The sequence below is a fragment of the Nicotiana tomentosiformis genome, chromosome 4 (assembly GCF_000390325.3).
Source record: "Nicotiana tomentosiformis chromosome 4, ASM39032v3, whole genome shotgun sequence".
NCBI classification, from domain to species: domain Eukaryota; kingdom Viridiplantae; phylum Streptophyta; class Magnoliopsida; order Solanales; family Solanaceae; genus Nicotiana; species Nicotiana tomentosiformis.
The window spans coordinates 5,321,231-5,339,582 of NC_090815.1; the positions used below are offsets into that span (position 1 = coordinate 5,321,231).

The 18,352-nt window shown below is 37.7% G+C and overlaps 1 protein-coding gene across 2 annotated transcripts; it reads left to right on the forward strand.

Moving 5' to 3' along the window:
• Positions 1-10,241, forward strand: LOC104099989 (phosphatidylinositol 3-kinase, root isoform). 2 transcript variants are annotated; one of them, XM_070199506.1, is made up of 18 exons: positions 1-180; positions 1,105-1,204; positions 1,341-1,437; positions 2,022-2,180; positions 2,285-2,494; positions 3,456-3,634; positions 4,224-4,371; positions 5,279-5,374; positions 5,934-6,069; positions 6,177-6,298; positions 7,061-7,255; positions 7,371-7,541; positions 7,882-8,019; positions 8,328-8,482; positions 8,889-9,032; positions 9,198-9,345; positions 9,446-9,631; positions 9,999-10,241. In XM_070199506.1, exons 1-17 carry the CDS (start codon positions 69-71, stop codon positions 9,581-9,583), a joined length of 2,448 nt encoding a protein of 815 aa, XP_070055607.1. In that variant the 5' UTR covers positions 1-68; the 3' UTR covers positions 9,584-9,631; positions 9,999-10,241. The 2 variants fall into 2 exon arrangements, with proteins under 2 accessions (XP_070055607.1, XP_018627567.1); XM_018772051.3 differs by lacking the exon at positions 1,105-1,204 and having other exon boundaries at positions 43-180.
• Positions 10,242-18,352: the final 8,111 nt, after the last annotated feature.

The following is an 18,352-nucleotide window of genomic DNA, read 5'->3' on the forward strand; positions in this document are numbered from 1 at the left end:
CGAAAATCCAAAACCCAGCTTAGAACAAAGTGTTTGAAAAATTCGTCTACAGTTTTGTGATCAAAGCCATGAGCGGAAACGAGTTCCGCTTTTTCTTATCTTGTGATATCAATCTTCCTGTCACTTTCCGTATTGAGAAATTGGAAGGCAAATTATTAACGCCTAAACATTCCGATTCAGGTTAATTCCCTCTTATTTTACCATAAAATTTATCTGCTATCTTCTCTTTATTCGGTTGTTAAATTGCGCTTCTTCGAAAGCTATTTTTTTTTTAATTTAGTGATAATATGCGTTTATAGTTAAAAGTTCGTTTTTTGAGCTAAATTATAGTACTATACTAGACAATTTTCTGTTAATTTGAGATGATCATGTTTAAATCTGGTGTCCGGACTTAGGAGTACGTCACGGGTTTGAACCCTATGCGGCAGACAAAAGCCTGATAAGTAAGTGAAAAAGCGTAGAGGGGTGGACCCGTTATCCATCAATTTAGAACCAAGTGTGCCAGTGGCCCTTGAGATTTCTTAGTTATAAAAAAAAAGGTCTGATGTCTGAAATCCCAGTGTAGGCAAATAACACTAGTGATTTCTTTCCATATGCTTAAGCCTTTTAGACTCTATTAACTTTTTTGCCTACTAGGATTTTGGACTAGTCGCTCATTGTGTTATTTTTAGCTTCATGGATCGTTAAAGCTCGATTTTTTAGCTAAATTATACTCCCTCCGTAGTTCCATTACATTTTATGTTAAGTGTTTGACTTGGCATAGATTTTAAGGAAGAAATAAAGACTTTTGATCTTTGCGGTTTGAAACATGTCATGACATTTCTGTGGGTATAAGATTATGTCATTAAGGTTAAAATGGGAATTATAAGATAAAATTGTTTGGAGAAAGAGAAAGGTATCATTCTTTTCCGGACAGTCTAAAAATGAAAGTGTGTCACATAAAATGGGACCGAGGGAGTAGTAGTAGACTAGCCAATTTTGCGTAAGCGGAGAGAATCATTGTTAAATCTAGTGAAAATGCAATCATGGGCTGACAGTATTGTTGGTTATCACAGTTGTCTGACCTCTGCATTTACGAATTTTCTATCCTTTTAATTTGTGTAGATAATGTTGATTCTACTGCTGAGGAGAAAAAGCCAGAGCTATATGTGGAGAGTACATTGTATATAGATGGTGCTCCCTTTGGGCTTTCCATGAGAACAAGGTTTCATTTAGGACAATGTGTTTGACAGTTTCTAATTTAACTACAATGGAAATTGGAGTTGAAAGAACAGTCTTTCCGAATTGTAAGTTTGTAACTTAATTTCTTAATTATTAATTGAGAACCTTTCCCTGGGCAGGCTGGAATCAAGAGGTCCATCGTTTTGCTGGAATGAACTTATCACATTGAGTACAAAGTATAGAGACTTAACTGCAAATTCACAACTGGCATTTACAGTGAGTTTTTTCGTCTTCTTGAGCTGAGGGTCTCTCGGAAACAGCCTCTCTACCCCTCTGGGGTAGGGGTAAGGTCTGCGTACATTCTACCTTCCCCATACCCTCCCCAGACCGCACTTGTGAGATTTTACTGGGTTGTTGTTGTTGTTGCATTTACAGTGAGTTGAGAGCATATTGATTATCTTCCTTTCAGCTATAAAAAGACTATTTACTATTAGTTAGGAGTTCTTTAACCCAAAGCTTAATGCTCTGTTGAGTTTATTAGTAACCATCTTAACATGTGTCTTAACTTTGTTTCGTGTCCATAGTGTTGTGCAGATTTGTTTGTCTGGCAAAGCAAGACCTTGAGTATATCCACTTTTCCTACATGTACTTGTTATGCCCTGTCTGCACAAAGAACTCATGTTTCTTTCTTGAATTGCATTAGAGGAACACCAAATCTACTAAATTAGATTGCAGAGAATTTCAAAATTCGGATTTGGTTGGGTCTAATCCTGGGGTCAACGACATTTGCCCAACAGTGCTTTCTTGTTCGACTAAGTTAGATTGATATGGTTAATTTGGGTTTCTCCTTTCACTTAAAGGTTTGGGATGTTTCTTGCGGGAAAGGTGAAGGATTGATTGGCGGGGCGACAATTCATCTCTTCAACATGAAAAAGCAGCTAAAGACAGGGAAACATAAGCTTAGGCTTTGGCCAGGCAAAGAGGCAGATGGATCTATTAATACAACTACACCTGGAAAGGTTTCTTTTGATCTTTAGCTTAGCTTCATGGTTTCCATTTATTGTTCGCAAGAGACTTGCTATGGAAAACTTTCTACTTACTCACCAAGGTTGACTTCCATTAGGTCCCCAAGGAAGAACGTGGGGAGTTGGAGCGTTTGGAAAAACTGGTTAACAAGTACGAGAGGGGGCAGATTCAACGAGTTGATTGGCTTGACCGCCTTGCATTTAAAGCTATGGAGAAAATTAAGGAGTCTGAAAATAGTCAAAATGGAAGTTCTCATTTATATCTGGTTATTGATTTTTGCAGTTTTGAACACCGAGTTGTCTTCCAGGTATCTCTTTATCAGTATGTAGTGATATATCCATTTTACTTTTAATTTTCTGGAAGCTCTTCTTGTTATTACATATGATTTATGATTTGCCAGCTAATCTTTCTTCTTATTCATCAAGTTTTTGTTGGATTTCTGACTTTCCTCCTTTTATTTCACTGTTCGTATACATTTTTTGTTTTGTTTTGATAAGTACAGTTCCTATAGAAGATTTTGTACGGCTTATTTCTGTCATGATCCAAATCTAAAGGGCTGCACACGGTTACTGCCCAAATCAATCCCTTCAAGCCATGTTTCATGCCCAAATCATACATACACATTCACATCACTTTCCAAATATCAAAATCAAGCATTCCACACTTTTCTACATGTATTTCATGTAATTTGATTAACATAGAATACGAAGCACGTCGGAAAAAAATTGATATTCTGCGGAACATGACAGCTTTTCGTGTTGCTTTTTTTTTTTGCAGAGAATAAAAGATGAGAATAGTTCACTGCTAAGAGATGAAAAGTAAGCACAACACAACTAAGGGAGCATAGTAGGAAAATCTGTAATGTTGTCCTTCAATTAAGTCCAATAAAATAGGAACAAAATCATGAGGGAATTTTTTTCAAAAACCGTGGTGTCTGGGCCAGCTTGCACACACCTCGACTAATTCCACGAGGTACCTGCTACCTCCCACTAGGATAAAAAATGAGATAAAGAAAACCAGCAGGATCCCAACGTGAGAACATTTTTGCCAGAGTTTGTTTTCTAGGTTTAGTTACCTGGTTGTCACCTAACTTTTTTGCCAACTGATTTCTGGTACTAAAAGAGTTCATATTAGCATTTTCTTTAGCCTAATATCTGGCGCCAAATGTGCTCATAATTTTCTTTTACTCGTGACTATCAACGTAGTGTTATAGCATGGTATTTTTCCAATGAGGTGCAGTATGTTGATTTTGTTACCTTATTGTGTAGGAATCAGGAGCAAACTTCTTATTACCATCTCCTATTGCTTCAACGAATGAACTGGTTACTGTCTACGATCCAGAAGTGGGAAAAATAAATCCCTCTGAGCACAAACAACTAAAGCTTGCTAGGAGCTTAAATCGTGGCATCATTGACCGAGATCTTAAACCAAGTTCTACAGAACGAAAGTAAGACACAAACCAAATTTTTTAACCTTTTTCAATCAATCAATTAATCAATCAACTATGCCCCATGGCAAATTAGTTGGAGCCGGCTATATGAGTCCTTTGTACTCATTCCACTGAATCCACACCTATAACCTTTTTGTTTAAACTTTGTGTTCACTTTTCTAATCCTTCAATGTATTTTCTTTCTCCACCATTGTTGGAGACCACTGTCTGGGGTGTGGATGTCCAATAGTACATTGTGTAGTTTAGTCAGATTTTTGAGCAATCAAAGAACCTTGATCTTTTTATCCTAAGCACTAACCTTAGAAACAGGGTTGTCCTTCCATTCTCTTTTACATCTCTCTCTAGTTTCTTCTTCTGTGCTTATTTCTGTAGCTTGTTCAGATTCAGTAACTTATCTTGATGCCTTCTGTCTGTACAATTTTATAAATTATGCAATTTGCTGATTCCATGATCCTTAATGTTACTGAGTTACTCTACATTCAGTTCCTATTTCTCTTTGCTTTTTGTGTATCTTGTTTTTCTTTTTTATTTAAAATTTGTATCCCTTTGGTAGAATGTAACCAGTTGTATATTGCATGACTATTAGGTCAATACAAAGAATTTTGAAGTACCCTCCAACGATAAATTTGAGTGGAGACGAGAGGCAGCTGCTTTGGAAATTCCGTTTCTCGTTGATGTCCGAGAAACGGGCTCTGACTAAGTTTCTTCGATGTGTTGAATGGAGTGATGTCCAGGTATAACACAGGCCTCTCTTTCCCTTAAATCACCTTTCTCTCCTTTCTAAAACCCAATAACTGAAGCTGGACAACAGAATAGTCCTTGATAATCCCACTCCAATAAAAACAAAAAAGGGAGGGAGAAAAGAGAGTTCAAGTAGTGACAGAATTTTATTCTTCCTCTTGTCGAAATGCTTGGCATTAGGAAGCAGCGAGACTATGACACTATATCTCAATCAACTCTCCCTCAATCCCAAACTGGTTGGAGTCGGCTATATGTATTCTCTATTCCAGATATCTTTACTATTTGGAGGATTCATCTTAATTAGACTATTCCTATGCTGGCTGTTAATCTACTGCAACCCTCATTTGTTCGGGTTTAGGACCGGCTGTGCTTTCACATACGTTGAATTTACTATCAGTAGACATAAAAAATGAAATAGAGAAAGAGACATATAGGGTTGGATGTCGGCTTATTGAACACGAACTGCAAACTTTCTGCATTATTTCAGTACTTCTCCTGAAGGAATCTCTCTGAATACAACATTTGAGAAAATCCTTTAATCTCAAAAAAATATTTATACTGTTTGAGAAAATACTCGATATAACCCCTAGTTGTTTCAGTTAAGCCCGGCATATACGGTCTCAAGGAGGAGATGCTATCATCTGTTCACGATATGCATCTTCTTAATTGATCTCTTCTGATCAAGGCTTCCACTTTTCCTCTATTTGTTTGCTAATCCTTGTATTTATCTGGAGCATGAGTTAATCAAATTTTTCTCTGTTTGGAAAAGAGGAGTACATCAAGTTTGTGGAAGTCTTCTGACTAGTATTTTAGACTTTGAATATTTTCTTTGTGCACAAATACTACTTTCATGGACCAAGTTAAATCAATTTCAAGGACAAAATTTGAATTTTTATGCAGGAAGCAAAGCAAGCCTTAGAACTGATGCACAAGTGGGAATCAATTGACTTATGTGATGCATTGGAGCTTCTATCTCCCGTCTTTGAGAGTGAAGAGGTAAGAGTTAGACAGTTATCCTTGCAAGTGAAAATTTACAGGAAATTTGCTTTTATCATGTGCACTCGAAAATAGCTACTTACAAGAGTATCATCCAAGAAATATAGTTCCAGAAATTCTACAGGTTTGGGACAGGGAGTTTTATTGGAGATAAATACTTGACCTTAAATATGCTGCCCTCAAAGTCAAGGTTCTTGAAATCTCTCTCCCAGGTGGCTACGAGTATACGGTAGTACCAAAGGAAAAGAAAAGAAACTGTTTAGTGAGAACAAAATTGTGTAGGCTGTTGATTCTTCATAAAGTTGCTGAGAATTGGTAGTAAAATTTGATACTACTTGCTTCTTCACTGGTCTTAATAGTTTCTCGAAATGGAAATCTTTTCTATAAAATGTCTCTCATGGTTATTTACGGGTTTCTTTTTCATTTAAACGATAATTGAAGTTGTATGTCTTAAGTCATTTCAGATAAATCTTTTTTTCTTTTTGCTGTTTTTCTATCATCGCCAGCTATTACATCTTATTCGGATTTGAAGGAGTTCTAAGTTGAAATAATGTGGCAGGTCCGTGCCTATGCCGTTAGCGTTCTTGAAAGAGCTGATGATGAAGAGCTTCAGTGCTACCTCCTTCAGTTGGTTCAAGCTCTTCGTTTTGAGCGTTCAGACAAATCTCGCCTTTCTCATTTCCTTGTGCAACGCTGTATGCTTACTGTAATATACACGAAAGTTTTCTAGGTGCATCGTGAAGATCCATAGCTCAATTATAGGATAAGCAGGTAATCGTTTCGTTTTCTGTATTTTTTGCAGCATTAAGGAATGTTGAGTTGGCAAGCTTTCTCCGGTGGTTTGTAGCAGTGGAACTTCATGATCCTGCATATGCAAAACGCTTTTATTGTACCTATGAGATTCTGGAAGAAAGCATGTTGAAGGTGGGAGACAGTTATTATATCATTAGTCATTAGATAGGCTATTTAGATTATCTTGTTGTGATAAGTGTCTGAATATAGATAGTTATATTAAAAAGAACTCTTGAGTTGAGTGAGATGCTAGTTTTAAAAACTTCCTTGGTTTTGACATTTCAACGGAGATACATATATATTATAAATATGTATATGTGTTTATGTTATATACATCATATATTATATCATATATGTATATACACAGACACAGACACATATTATGAGAATGATCTGGAAAGCATTAAGAGATCTTTTTTCACTTGTAGTTTTTGCATAAGGATAAAAGAACATGTTGTATGGATAGTTGGTGAAACTGGCGGAAGACAATGTACAAGCAGAGTCACACGACATCTTGTAAATAATTTTGGATACCAACTTGGTGTTTTTTAATGAAACTTTTTGACTTATAAAAAAAACTTTGGAGGGAAATTTAGCTTTAGATAAATTTGAAGGTCAGTTCTTCCGACCCTTTTCCAGTTTCGAAATTAGGGGGAAAAGCTTGGCCTCCAGGGGAAAATTGGCGTTATAAACTGTTGTCTCCTTAAAGGTAAATGGGGATATTGAGATTAAATTTAAGACTTGAATTGTTGGCTAAGTGCCCTATGAATAAGTTGCCACGGGTAGAGCAGATATGATAACATTTGGAGTAAATAACAGCGTGTTCAGTGGTTTCTTCCACTCTCTATTCTTCGTTGCTTGTGCTGGCTACTGACTGCATATATGTCATAATAGTTAGGGGCTGGTGCAAGTGGAGATGAAGATGGCTTTAAGTTGTGGCAAAGCTTAGTGCGCCAGACTGAATTGACTGCTCAGTTATGCTCTATAATGAGAGATGTAAGAAATGTCCGTGGTGGCACACAAAAGAAGATTGAAAAGCTTAGACATCTTCTGTCTGGCCTCCTCAGCGAGCTCACTTACTTTGATGAGGTAATTACATTTTTCGACTGGTCCGCCTGTCATTAAATTTGTAAACGTCTATAATACATGTATATTGCATGTCAATTTCTGAAATCATAATATGCTGATCATTGATGCTTTGCAGCCGATTCGATCTCCTCTTGCCCCTGATCTATTGATCACAGGGATCATCCCATCAGAGTCTTCAATATTTAAAAGTGCATTGCATCCATTACGGTTGGCATTTCGAACAGCAAATGGTGGATGTTGCAAGATCATATTTAAGAAAGGAGATGATCTTCGACAAGATCAGCTGGTATATGCTTGATATTGTACATTGCTTTTGCTGTAACCATTTAGACACAATGGGTTCATTTGTGATGTGCTTTGGTCTGTCTCCCTCCGAGGGGACAAGTTCTCTTTTGTCCCAACTTTCACATGAGAAAGGAAATGAGATTTACAGATAGAGGCATACCTTGCCTTCAGTTTTTGGCATCAGAATTAGTTTCAAATTCATGAGGGAGCCAACTAAATATTGTAAGATTTATGTTTAAAAAAGTGTCTGAGAGAAAAAGAAAACTGATGGGTGGGCAACTGTTTCCTGCCTCTAGTGATCCTGTTTGAAGACACAGCGTACTGACTTCTTGTTCTTGCAGGTTGTCCAAATGGTATCACTTATGGATCGATTGCTCAAATTGGAGAATCTTGATTTGCATTTGACTCCATACAGAGTATTGGCAACTGGACACGATGAGGGCATGCTGGAATTTATCCCGTCTAAGCCTTTGGCACAGGTATGTAACCTACAATGACAGTAAAAGCACTAAGTGCTGACTCTCAAACTTCTGCATTTAAGATGAATTACTTCTGTTATAGTCTTGAGTCCTTTTTACATATAAAGCTTCAAGAGCATGGTCGTGCTTAATGTCAATGTGCATCATAGTCTACGTTAAATCGCTCGTCTTGTGCTTTTTTATGACTCTTTAATGGAATTATAGATGAGGTAGTATATTTTCAATTTGAATTTTGTTCTTAAAAAAGTTTCTACATACAAATATTATATTAAACTGCAACTAAATTTACTCTTAGTTTATTTTATCAGATTATTTCAGAGCATCGAAGCATTGTAAGCTACCTGCAGAAGTTTCATCCTGATGAAAATGGACCATTTGGTATTACATCTACATGTCTTGAGACGTTTATAAAAAGCTGTGCTGGATACTCCGTCATCACGTACATATTGGGCATTGGGGACAGGTGACTATTAACTTGGAATTCTTGCTTCCCTCTTTCCTTTTCTTTTCACTATTGAAGTGTCATTGTAAGTTCTAGATAATGTGGTGCAGGATTTCTGGTAATCTTAAAATCCTTGGTCTTGAATGATAAGTTTAGATAGATAAAATATTTGACAGCTAATTTGGTGCTAAGTCAATTACGTCTAACTTAATCTCGGTCAAGTGTAGAGAATATCATTACCATGTAAGTGTAGACGTGTGTTTCTTTGAGGGCAAGTCACAGTTTCTTATGAAACTTCTAATGATTAAAACTGAAATCAGCAATTAAGGGTTGATCTCTTGGTTCTCTAACATCCATTACCATGCTTATTCGAAGTGATATGTTTCTTTTTAACTGGATCTATAATAATCATGTTTCTGATATGCAGGCATCTTGACAATCTTCTGCTAAGAGATGATGGGCGCCTTTTCCATGTTGATTTTGGTTTCATTTTAGGTCGAGATCCTAAGCCCTTTCCACCGCCGATGAAGCTTTGCAAAGAAATGGTTGAAGCTATGGGTGGAGCAGAAAGGTACCTAATTTTGCTTTGAAGTAACCTGTCTCAAGATCCAAACTGAGTTTTGTCAAGTTCGTCCTGATTTGGAAGTTTCCATTTATAAATCCTCTGTAGGCATTGTGGAAAGTGTGTGATGAAACTTGAAAAGCAATATTAAATTGTCCTCTTCTTTTCTTGCAGTCAGTACTACACCAGGTTCAAATCCTATTGTTGTGAAGCATACAACATTCTACGAAAATCAAGCAACCTCATATTAAATTTGTTTCATTTGATGGCCGGTTCCAATATTCCTGACATAGCTTCTGATCCTGAGAAGGGCATTCTTAAGGTAGCTTTATCTATTTATTTATCTATGTTACAACTCTCATGTTCGCGTTGATCGCTCCTCTTATTTCCATCTTCTGACTTTAACTCTTTATGTTTATTAGCTTCAAGAGAAGTTTCGGTTAGACTTGGACGATGAGGAGTGCATTCACTTCTTTCAGGATCTTATTAATGAAAGTGTCAGTGCATTATTTCCACAAATGGTTGAGACAATTCACCGTTGGGCCCAGTACTGGCGTTGAGTTATGGGTGAAAGTTCATTTCGTTCAAAGAGCATCCTCTAAATTAAGGTAAAGACAGCGAAATTTTCCCCTAAATCAGACCTAGTTTCCTAAAGCTATCCATATTTGGTACGCCACAATACTTGTTGTAGTGTGTCGTTGGCTGGGTCCTGGTTCAGCTAGTGAGCTTCTCTGGGTTTTATAAGCTTGTGCTTGCCAGGCCTTTATTGGTTGGAATACATAGTCACATGTTAATAATTCATCATTGGCTCCTTTCGCTACCCTTAACATGAGGGTATTACAGACCTCATTTGGAAACTCGAATTGACTTGCAATCTTTTGGTATTCTCATTAAGTAGAATAATTGGTGCTCAGACACTATCGTGTATTACTTGGTTTCTAGTGCAAACACCAACGGTATCACTTCTTGTTTCAGGTTTGGCTGATAAGTTGGCTGCTGAAGAACGGAAATGATGCATATGAGGACATGTACTTGTGTTGTATTTGTACAGTTGACTAACCTTACATTGCTATAACTATACATAATGTTTTATATGGCTTTTTAAAATTTGTCTGGAGTGTTCATTTTAACTTATTTTAGCTTTATGTTTGTATTTTAACAAGAGCAGTTATAATCATATAAAGCAGGTTAAATGAAATTCAAGCTTTCATGTGGAAATACTGGCTATACTTTTCATTCTCTTTCAAATCCTTTAATTCAGTGTTTCGTGTAAGAATAGTTGGCTGTCTTTTTCATTCTCTCTCAAATCAATGTTCAAATGAACTTATGCATTCCTTGTGGTTGGACCATAATATTTGGCATAGTAGGGGCCAACTTCTTAAAAAGATTTATATATATATCAGAATCTAAAAGTCAAATTACCAAATTACCCCTTTATTATTTATTAAAATATCTTTTTATTATTATTAACCAAAAACACCGTATAAAAACCTAAACTACGCGCCATTTCAGCAAAAATCAAAATCCCCTAGGGGATAGGAACCGACGTTACCCTACGAAACATTTCGATGTTGAATTAATTAGAGGAATGAGGCTTAAGATTCAAAGTCAGAATCTTTTACATTGGTACTTGTAAATCTCAATTTATTCTCTAATATATTTGATTGTTGCTTCCAAATGTTAGTAGAGAAAGTAATAAGCATTGTTTAGAGTTGGCAGGCATTTTGTTTTGAAGTTTATAAGGATTTTGAGTTTTTCCTGATTAATTGCAAGTTCAACTAAAATTATTGGATCATTCCAGGTCATCATTTATTTTTTGCATTATTTCGTTTACAGTTTATTTTTCAAATTTTGAAAATAATTGTATGTTAAAATTAAATTTATAAATGTCATAAAATTATATATAAAAGAGCCATCACATATGTAAGAATAGTAATAAGAAATATAAAGGAGTTTCGCATGATCGTGAATTCAGATTGCATCTTGCCGTAGTTTATGTGTGACTTTTTATTTTTGTCCCATTTTAGTTTATTTTCCCGTCGTATAATTTTTTTTTTTTTGAACTTATGTTGTCTTTATCTAAGGCTCATTTAATTAATTGGAGAGAGCTCCTCGCAGTGATAAGGCAAATGTGAAGAAGGACCAGTAAAAATAGCACAGGATAGTCCATTTTCGGACCGGTAATTTAAAAATAGCCACCGTTTGTAAAGTCATTGAAAAATAGCCATTATTTTGCTGCAACACGGACCGGTTGTTGCGACCAAATACACTCACGCAAGTATACGCGGTCGTCAAGTAATAGAGTAGTGAGTAGAGTATCGTTCCCACGAAAACTTATGATTAACTTTTGACTAATTCAAACTCAAATAACTTATCGATTCAAGCGATTTCTTATAAAATAGATAATTTTCTAATTTACTACCTAAAAACTATCAAGTAATGAAATACTAAAAATCAACCACTACACTCAGGTTATCTAACAATCATGTTGCATTCTTAGCTTAAAATAACTAATTGACTTATCTAGATTGTTGATTGACAGGGTTGATATTACTCATAAGAATCTGTCGAGTCCTTACTCGCCTATTTAAGCTAACTTAGTACCTATATGTCTATGGAATTAAGATTAACAAGAACGCATTTACAATTTCTGTATTGCAACTGAGCAAAGCAATTAGGTATATGTCTATCCTAATTGCGAATTCGTTCCCCGATGCCCGGATTTAAGAACTTTCTCTATTTAATTCTATACGCAATCTAGAATTCCCACTTTCGAGTTCAACTCTAGATTCATAGATAGTATTTCACTATTACCTACTCAGCAAAATAATTAAAAACAGAATTAAATAAACAACCCAATATGATAAAATCAACTTCGTCAAATTAAACTTCAAACGTCAACATTCATGTATATCCATGACCCTAGAACAATAGGGTTCTTAGCCACTCATGTTCATACAATCATCAAAAATAATATTTTCAAACATAAAATTGTAAAGTACTAGGAAAGGGATGGAAGAATTGATCAAATCCTTACTTCCGAGTGTTTGGCGCCTCCCTCTTCTCTCTAAGTCACGTCCTCCCTCTAAAATATAGGTTTAGGTTGGCTTTTATATGAGTTGGGGGCGTCTAGGGGTCGAAATAACCGAGTCCTAGTCGAAAATGGCTACTTTTCCGTCTTGAGCGTCCAGGGTAGCGTGGGGCGCTGGCCCTGGTGGCCCTTAAATTTCACTTTTTGCGTTTTTGTCCCAATTCAATTCGCGCCCTTTCGTCTCAAATTGCATCCGAATGATCCCTACACATAGAAATACCAAAATTTAGCACAAGTAATCATATTAAACATCTCAAATCATCGAGACATGAGCAAAATGTGAGGCGATATATATCAAAATATGCATACATTAAGCCGATTATCAACATCCCACACTTAGACTCTTGCTCGTCTTCGAGCAATGGAACTATATTAACACCCCCAAAACGTACTTAGCACTATGAAAGAGGACTTCACAATTAATTCAGTCAAACACCCTACCTCTGGACTATGATCGATGCCGGTAATTAAGCATGAACACACAAATTTCACATTCTTCCCGGTTTTAAATAGCCCAAGTATACTCAATGTTATTCAACCAACTCAATCAACTCAAGCAACGTCTCCACAACCACCTTACCTCAACAGACGACTCGTTACCACTGCGCATCCTCAACTCACGCACTTACTCAACACAAAAAAGTGTACAACATCACCAATCCGTCATGAGATCAAGTGCCCTCTCCACAAGCAAAAAAAATGAATATCAAAGTAGTCCACAAATTCAAATATATCATTGAACATAAATTAAGGACATCACACAATTGAACAACATTCACTCACTCTCACAAAGAATTTATGTGCATCCCGTGGTCGTACCATAAACTTGCCCGTAGTGTACATCTCTACTAATCTAAGCTAGTTAAATCTAGGATCAATTAGGACTTTAAGGTTGTAATATAGGCTAAGGTATGGGTAGGATACATTTAGGCATAATGACTAATCCTCCTAAGCACTTTAATACACTACACTCACAATTCAAGCGGAATTGCTTCGCAACCCATTTACTTGTCATACACTATAACTAACATAGCCCTATTTTCCATCAAGCACCTCTATGATTTTACTAGCACGAGTGAGAAGGATTAGGAGGTGTGTCTTTCTACATTATTTGAACTTTTGTTTGCTCTTTCTTGCAAAAAATTTCCTCTTTTTTTTCCCCCTTACACACTCCATACATTGAAGTTCATAAGCTAGTGACCTTTATTCACAATTTTAGTGCACCTTAAGGGCCTTTCCATGGTTCCACTCGAAAGCCACTTCCCAATCTCTCACCTTACTTCTTCTAGCGACTAAGTGCCTTAGGAGGTAAAGGTTCAACAATCTCACATTAAGAACAAAGTAGGAGTACGATTTGTAATGGGGGTGCCAAGGAAACGGTCTATAGGCTCAAAGGGGATAGCAATGGGAAAATTCTATTTGTCAGTGACAAGCACCTTTATGGTCAAGCAAAAAACGCCTACGTCATCTCCTAGACTAGCACAACTTAATGATTTCGTGTTGGTTAATACACGGGAAAAGTTCTAGACTACACAGGATAGCACAGAATATCAACAATCCTTACACACACATGGCACTTGACTCACTCAAAACGGTTCTGTGTGAATCTCAGGTCAAGCAAGCATATCAAGTTGAGAATTTGTAAGCAACAATGCACTAAGTGGCATACAAGTCAATCAACTGAGAAAAAGGCGTCAAAGAGTAGGCTACTTAATCTACTTGGGCATTACAATTCAAATCATATATGCAGGAAGACAGAGCGCATGCCCTAACTTAACTTGCCAACACCAAACATGTCAAAAGGTATCTCCGAGCACCTCAGTTTTCTCCCTTATCCTACTAAAAAAAATAAAACAAAACACCCGATTCGAGCTACACCCTTGAAAAAGAACCGGCGTCTAAAGAAAAACCAAGGGATACTAACTAACTATCAAAAATAAAGCAAAAGGAAATCTTTTTGGTATTTTTAATCGGACTTTAATCCCTCAAGAAAATTGTCCAACAGATCCATTATCGGGAAAAGTCCAAGTTTTTGTTAATTTATATATTTTTTTTAATGTAATCTAGCTAATTAGACTATGCTAGTCTTAAACTAAGCTAAAAGGTGATAAAAGAAAAAAATAACAATAACACTAAAAAAAAAAGTTTTATACAATTCAATGAGTATTCCCCCACCCACACTTAAACAATGCATAGTCCCCGATGCATAATAAATTCAAAAATAAAGTAAGGTAGAAAGAAAGAACTCCCTGCTAGTCGGAGTCTGCCTCATCAGGATGCCAACCAGCTGCGACAATGGGCTCATCATCATCTCCTAAGGGTACCAAAGCCATTGGTCCCATAACTTCATCATCATCCGCATCCTCATTATCAGATTCCTTGTCAGTGTTTTCATCCTCAGACGGATGAACGGGACTGCTTGGTTCTATGCCCAACATCTCCTTGGAAGAACTGGAGAGATCACTTTGCAATCGCGTGCGCTCCTCATCTATCACCCCTAGCCTGCTCATAATAACATTGAGGGATTTGTAAAGATACCTGTTGAAATTTTTGTCCCTCTCATTCCTAGCAGCTTGGGTGAGCTTGGATGTGGACTCTAGCATGTATGTGATGTTTAACAATGTTGTGGGTGCCTCCACTACCTCATCATAGCCAGGGTACTCTGGTACCCCACGAGAGAGCATGTATTGTGTCAGGATGTTGCCAAAAAAAAAAGCTTTTGATCCTTCCTCCAAAACGGGTGCGGGTCATCTCCCCAAGCATGAGCTCACCCACATTTATGGGGCGCCCGGTCATCAAAAAGGAGATCACGCACACTCGAGCTCGAGTGCACTCACTATTATGCTCAACGGATATTAATCTAGCTTGCACAAAGTTTTGCCAGACCTTGGCCGTTTTGTTGAAGTCGAACCGGAGCATTTCAAGGTGAATATTTCCCTTAGTTCGCGTCCACTTTGCATTAGAATCAACGCCACAAAGTGTGTGACGTATTGCTTGGTAGCGTGGACTTTTGACGAACTTTCGGAGCCTTCGTGGGTTAGGGCTATTAACTCCCAAAAAATGACACAAGGCTTCCCTATCCATTGGAATTTCCTTTCCTCTGACCCACGACTCGTCATTTTTCTCGTTCCAGTTGGCATATAACTCTCTTACCATGCTGAGATTTGTCGGGCCCGGACATTCGAAGAGCTTATCCATCTTCTTTTCGATCAATGTAGCAAGTACATCTGGGAAGTTCCGTTCTAAAGCCTTCACATTTATCCCCATTTCAGACACATATCTCCCATATGGAACAAAAGTATCATGCCATTTGATGGCGTTATCCTGAACAAGTTCCACCCGAGGCCGTGGTGGCCTCGTAGACCCGCTAGCCACTTGCTTTCCCTTGGCTTGTCGGGAAGAGCTCTCGCCTTGCTTGCGTTTCTTTGGAGGGGGAGCAGTAGTGGAGGACTTCCCCACCCCTTTTCCTTTAGCGGTATCGTCACGATCCATAGTAACCTACACATGATAAACACAAAGATGAGAATGAATCAAGAGATGTTGCCTAAGGTCATCGTGAGAGGAAAGATGACCCCACACTTAAAATCAAAGGCTATGTATAATCGAATCATAATATTGATTCAACGTGCACCAATGTGTCATCATAAGACTATAGGTACTTAGACTTCCCTATGCCATAAAATTCAATTAGTCTAACATGGCCGTAACTTAACTATGGTGCAAGCATAACAAAGCTAAAGTTTACATTACTACACTATTTTAGTACACTAACTACAACTTACAAAAGTTTACAACAAGATACAATACCCCCAAAACACCCCACACTTCGCCCAAACTCATATACAACTACACTCGGCTACTTAGACTTCACCGGTGTTCAAATTTACTCTCTTAAGCATTTTAGCAAATACCTTGTGGGCATCAATTTTGCTCTTCTATTTCAACAATGGTGGGAGAAGGTGGGCCTCCCAAATTTACATGAAGTAGAGGGAATTATAGTTTACTACTTCAAACACAACTGTACAACTAATTTTGCACCAATTTCGTGTATAATCATTCCACTCGCAATAACATCAAAGTATGTTTAAGAGACCTAGGGGATTTGAGGATTGGGGGAGAAAGAAAACTACAAATATTCTAAGAACTTCCAAAATACAAGAAAAAAGATAACAAGAATAACATACCTTAGAGTCTTGAGATGGAATTGAGCAAGGAAGATGGAAGAATATGAGAACTTGAGAGAAAAGGGGAGAAGAGGAGCGGGCAATGTTCAGCGTTTTTGGAGAAAGGAGGGGTTTTGGGTTTTAGCTATTTTAATTTAGGTGGGGGATGGGTTTGGATAATTGGGTATGGGTTGGGTTGTGTGTATATATGGGTAATTGGGTTGGGTATTTTTAATTAAACAAAGAAAACGAAAATAAAGAAAAAAAAAATACATACCTGACCCGCCAGCCCAGTGCCCCACGCTGGGGATGGCGTTGAAGCTTCAGACATACTGGAAAGTGCGCCCCAGGCAGCGTGGGGTGCTGGCCTGGGCGCTCAATTCGCTGATTTTCGATTTTTATTTTTTTATTTTTTGATAAACAATCCCGACTACCCGAGCACTCAATATATACATTACACATTCCATACCATTTCCACCTAAGATTTTTTTTTTTTTGCAACTACAAAGAAAAAATTAGCCTATTCTAACTAAAAGAAAACAAAAAAACTATGCTTCGAAAGCGGTAAAAATTGGGTTGCCTCCCAACGAGCGCCTGATTTAATGTCGCGGCACGACTCTACACGTGTTTAAGCATCTGCCAAGTCCACTGAGGTCTTGTGACGTGCGATGTCACCACTTTAATAATATTTTATTCTCTGACCATTTACCAAGAAGGTACCACTTGAGCTCGTATCACGCAGTTCCACCGCTCCGTGAGGCTTCACACTTACCACAACAAAAGGACCTGCCCAATGAGACTTAAGCTTTCCAGGGAATAACTTCAACCTCAAATTGAACAAGAGAACTTCTTGACCCGGCTCAAACTCTCGATGTTGAATGTTCTTGTCATGCCACCTCTTCGTCTTATCTTTATATAATTTGGCATTTTCATATGCGTGCAATCGAAACTCATCAAGCTCGTTGAGTTGCAGCAACCTCTTCTCACCAGCTGAGTCCATATCCATATTTAGATTTTTGATCGCACAATAAGCTTTATGTTCAAGCTCAACGGGCAAGTGACATTCCTTCCCATAAACCAACATGTACGGAGAAGTACCTATGGGAGTCTTGTATACAGTTGGATATGCCCATAATGCATCATCCAGCTTCCCGGCCCAGTCTTTTCTATTTTCACTTACTGTTTCTCCAGAATCTGCTTTACCTCTCTGTTTGAAACTTCTACTTAACCACTCGTTTGGGGATGATAGGCAGTGGAAACTTTGTGCTTAACTCCATACTTTGCAAGAACATTATTCAGCAATTTGTTACAAAAGTGAGTTCCTCCGTCGCTTATTAACACTCTTGGAGTCCCAAAGCGCGTGAAGATATGCTTCTTTACAAAGCTTACCACTACCTTTGCGTCATTAGTAGGAATAGTAATGTCCTCCACCCACTTAGAAACATAGTCGGTCGTCACCAAGATGTACCTGTGACCATTAGAATATGAGAACGGTCCCATGAAATCAATCCCCCAAACATCAAAAAGCTCTACTGCCAGAATATTTTGCAAAGGCATTTCGTGCTTCCTCGTGATAGTTCCAATTCTTTGGCATCTGTCACACTTTTTAACAAAGGCATGTACATTCTTAAACAATTTTGGCCAATAGAAACCTGATTGTAGCACTTTTTGGGTAGTTCTATCCCCACCGTGATGACCTCTATATGGCTAAGCATGACAACCATGCAATATTACATTTATCTCTTCTTCAGGAACACACCTTCGCACCAACTGATCTGCGCACTGCCTATACAGGAATGGCTCATCCCACATGTCGAGCCTCACATCATGTAGGAATCTTCTTCTATTGTCAGGTGTCAATTCTGGTGGCGTCACCCCACTTGCAATAAAATTCACATAATCTGCATACTACGGGGCTTCACTTGAGGTGACTGCTAATAACTGCTTATCAGAAAATATTTCTTTGATCAACCCCCCTTCAGCTACATGGTTCTGATTTTCTAATCTGGACAAGTGATCAGGCACTTGATTCTCTGTTCCTTTTCGATCTCGGATCTAAGTCAAATTATTGTAAT

Coding starts and splice junctions, on each gene's coding strand:
- LOC104099989 (XM_070199506.1), top strand. CDS start 69: ATGAGCGGAAACGAGTTCCGCTTTTTCTTATCTTGTGATATCAATCTT. Junction 2,495..3,455: donor AACACCGAGTTGTCTTCCAG/GTATCTCTTTAT, acceptor CTTATTGTGTAG/GAATCAGGAGCAAACTTCTT. Junction 5,375..5,933: donor CCGTCTTTGAGAGTGAAGAG/GTAAGAGTTAGA, acceptor ATAATGTGGCAG/GTCCGTGCCTATGCCGTTAG.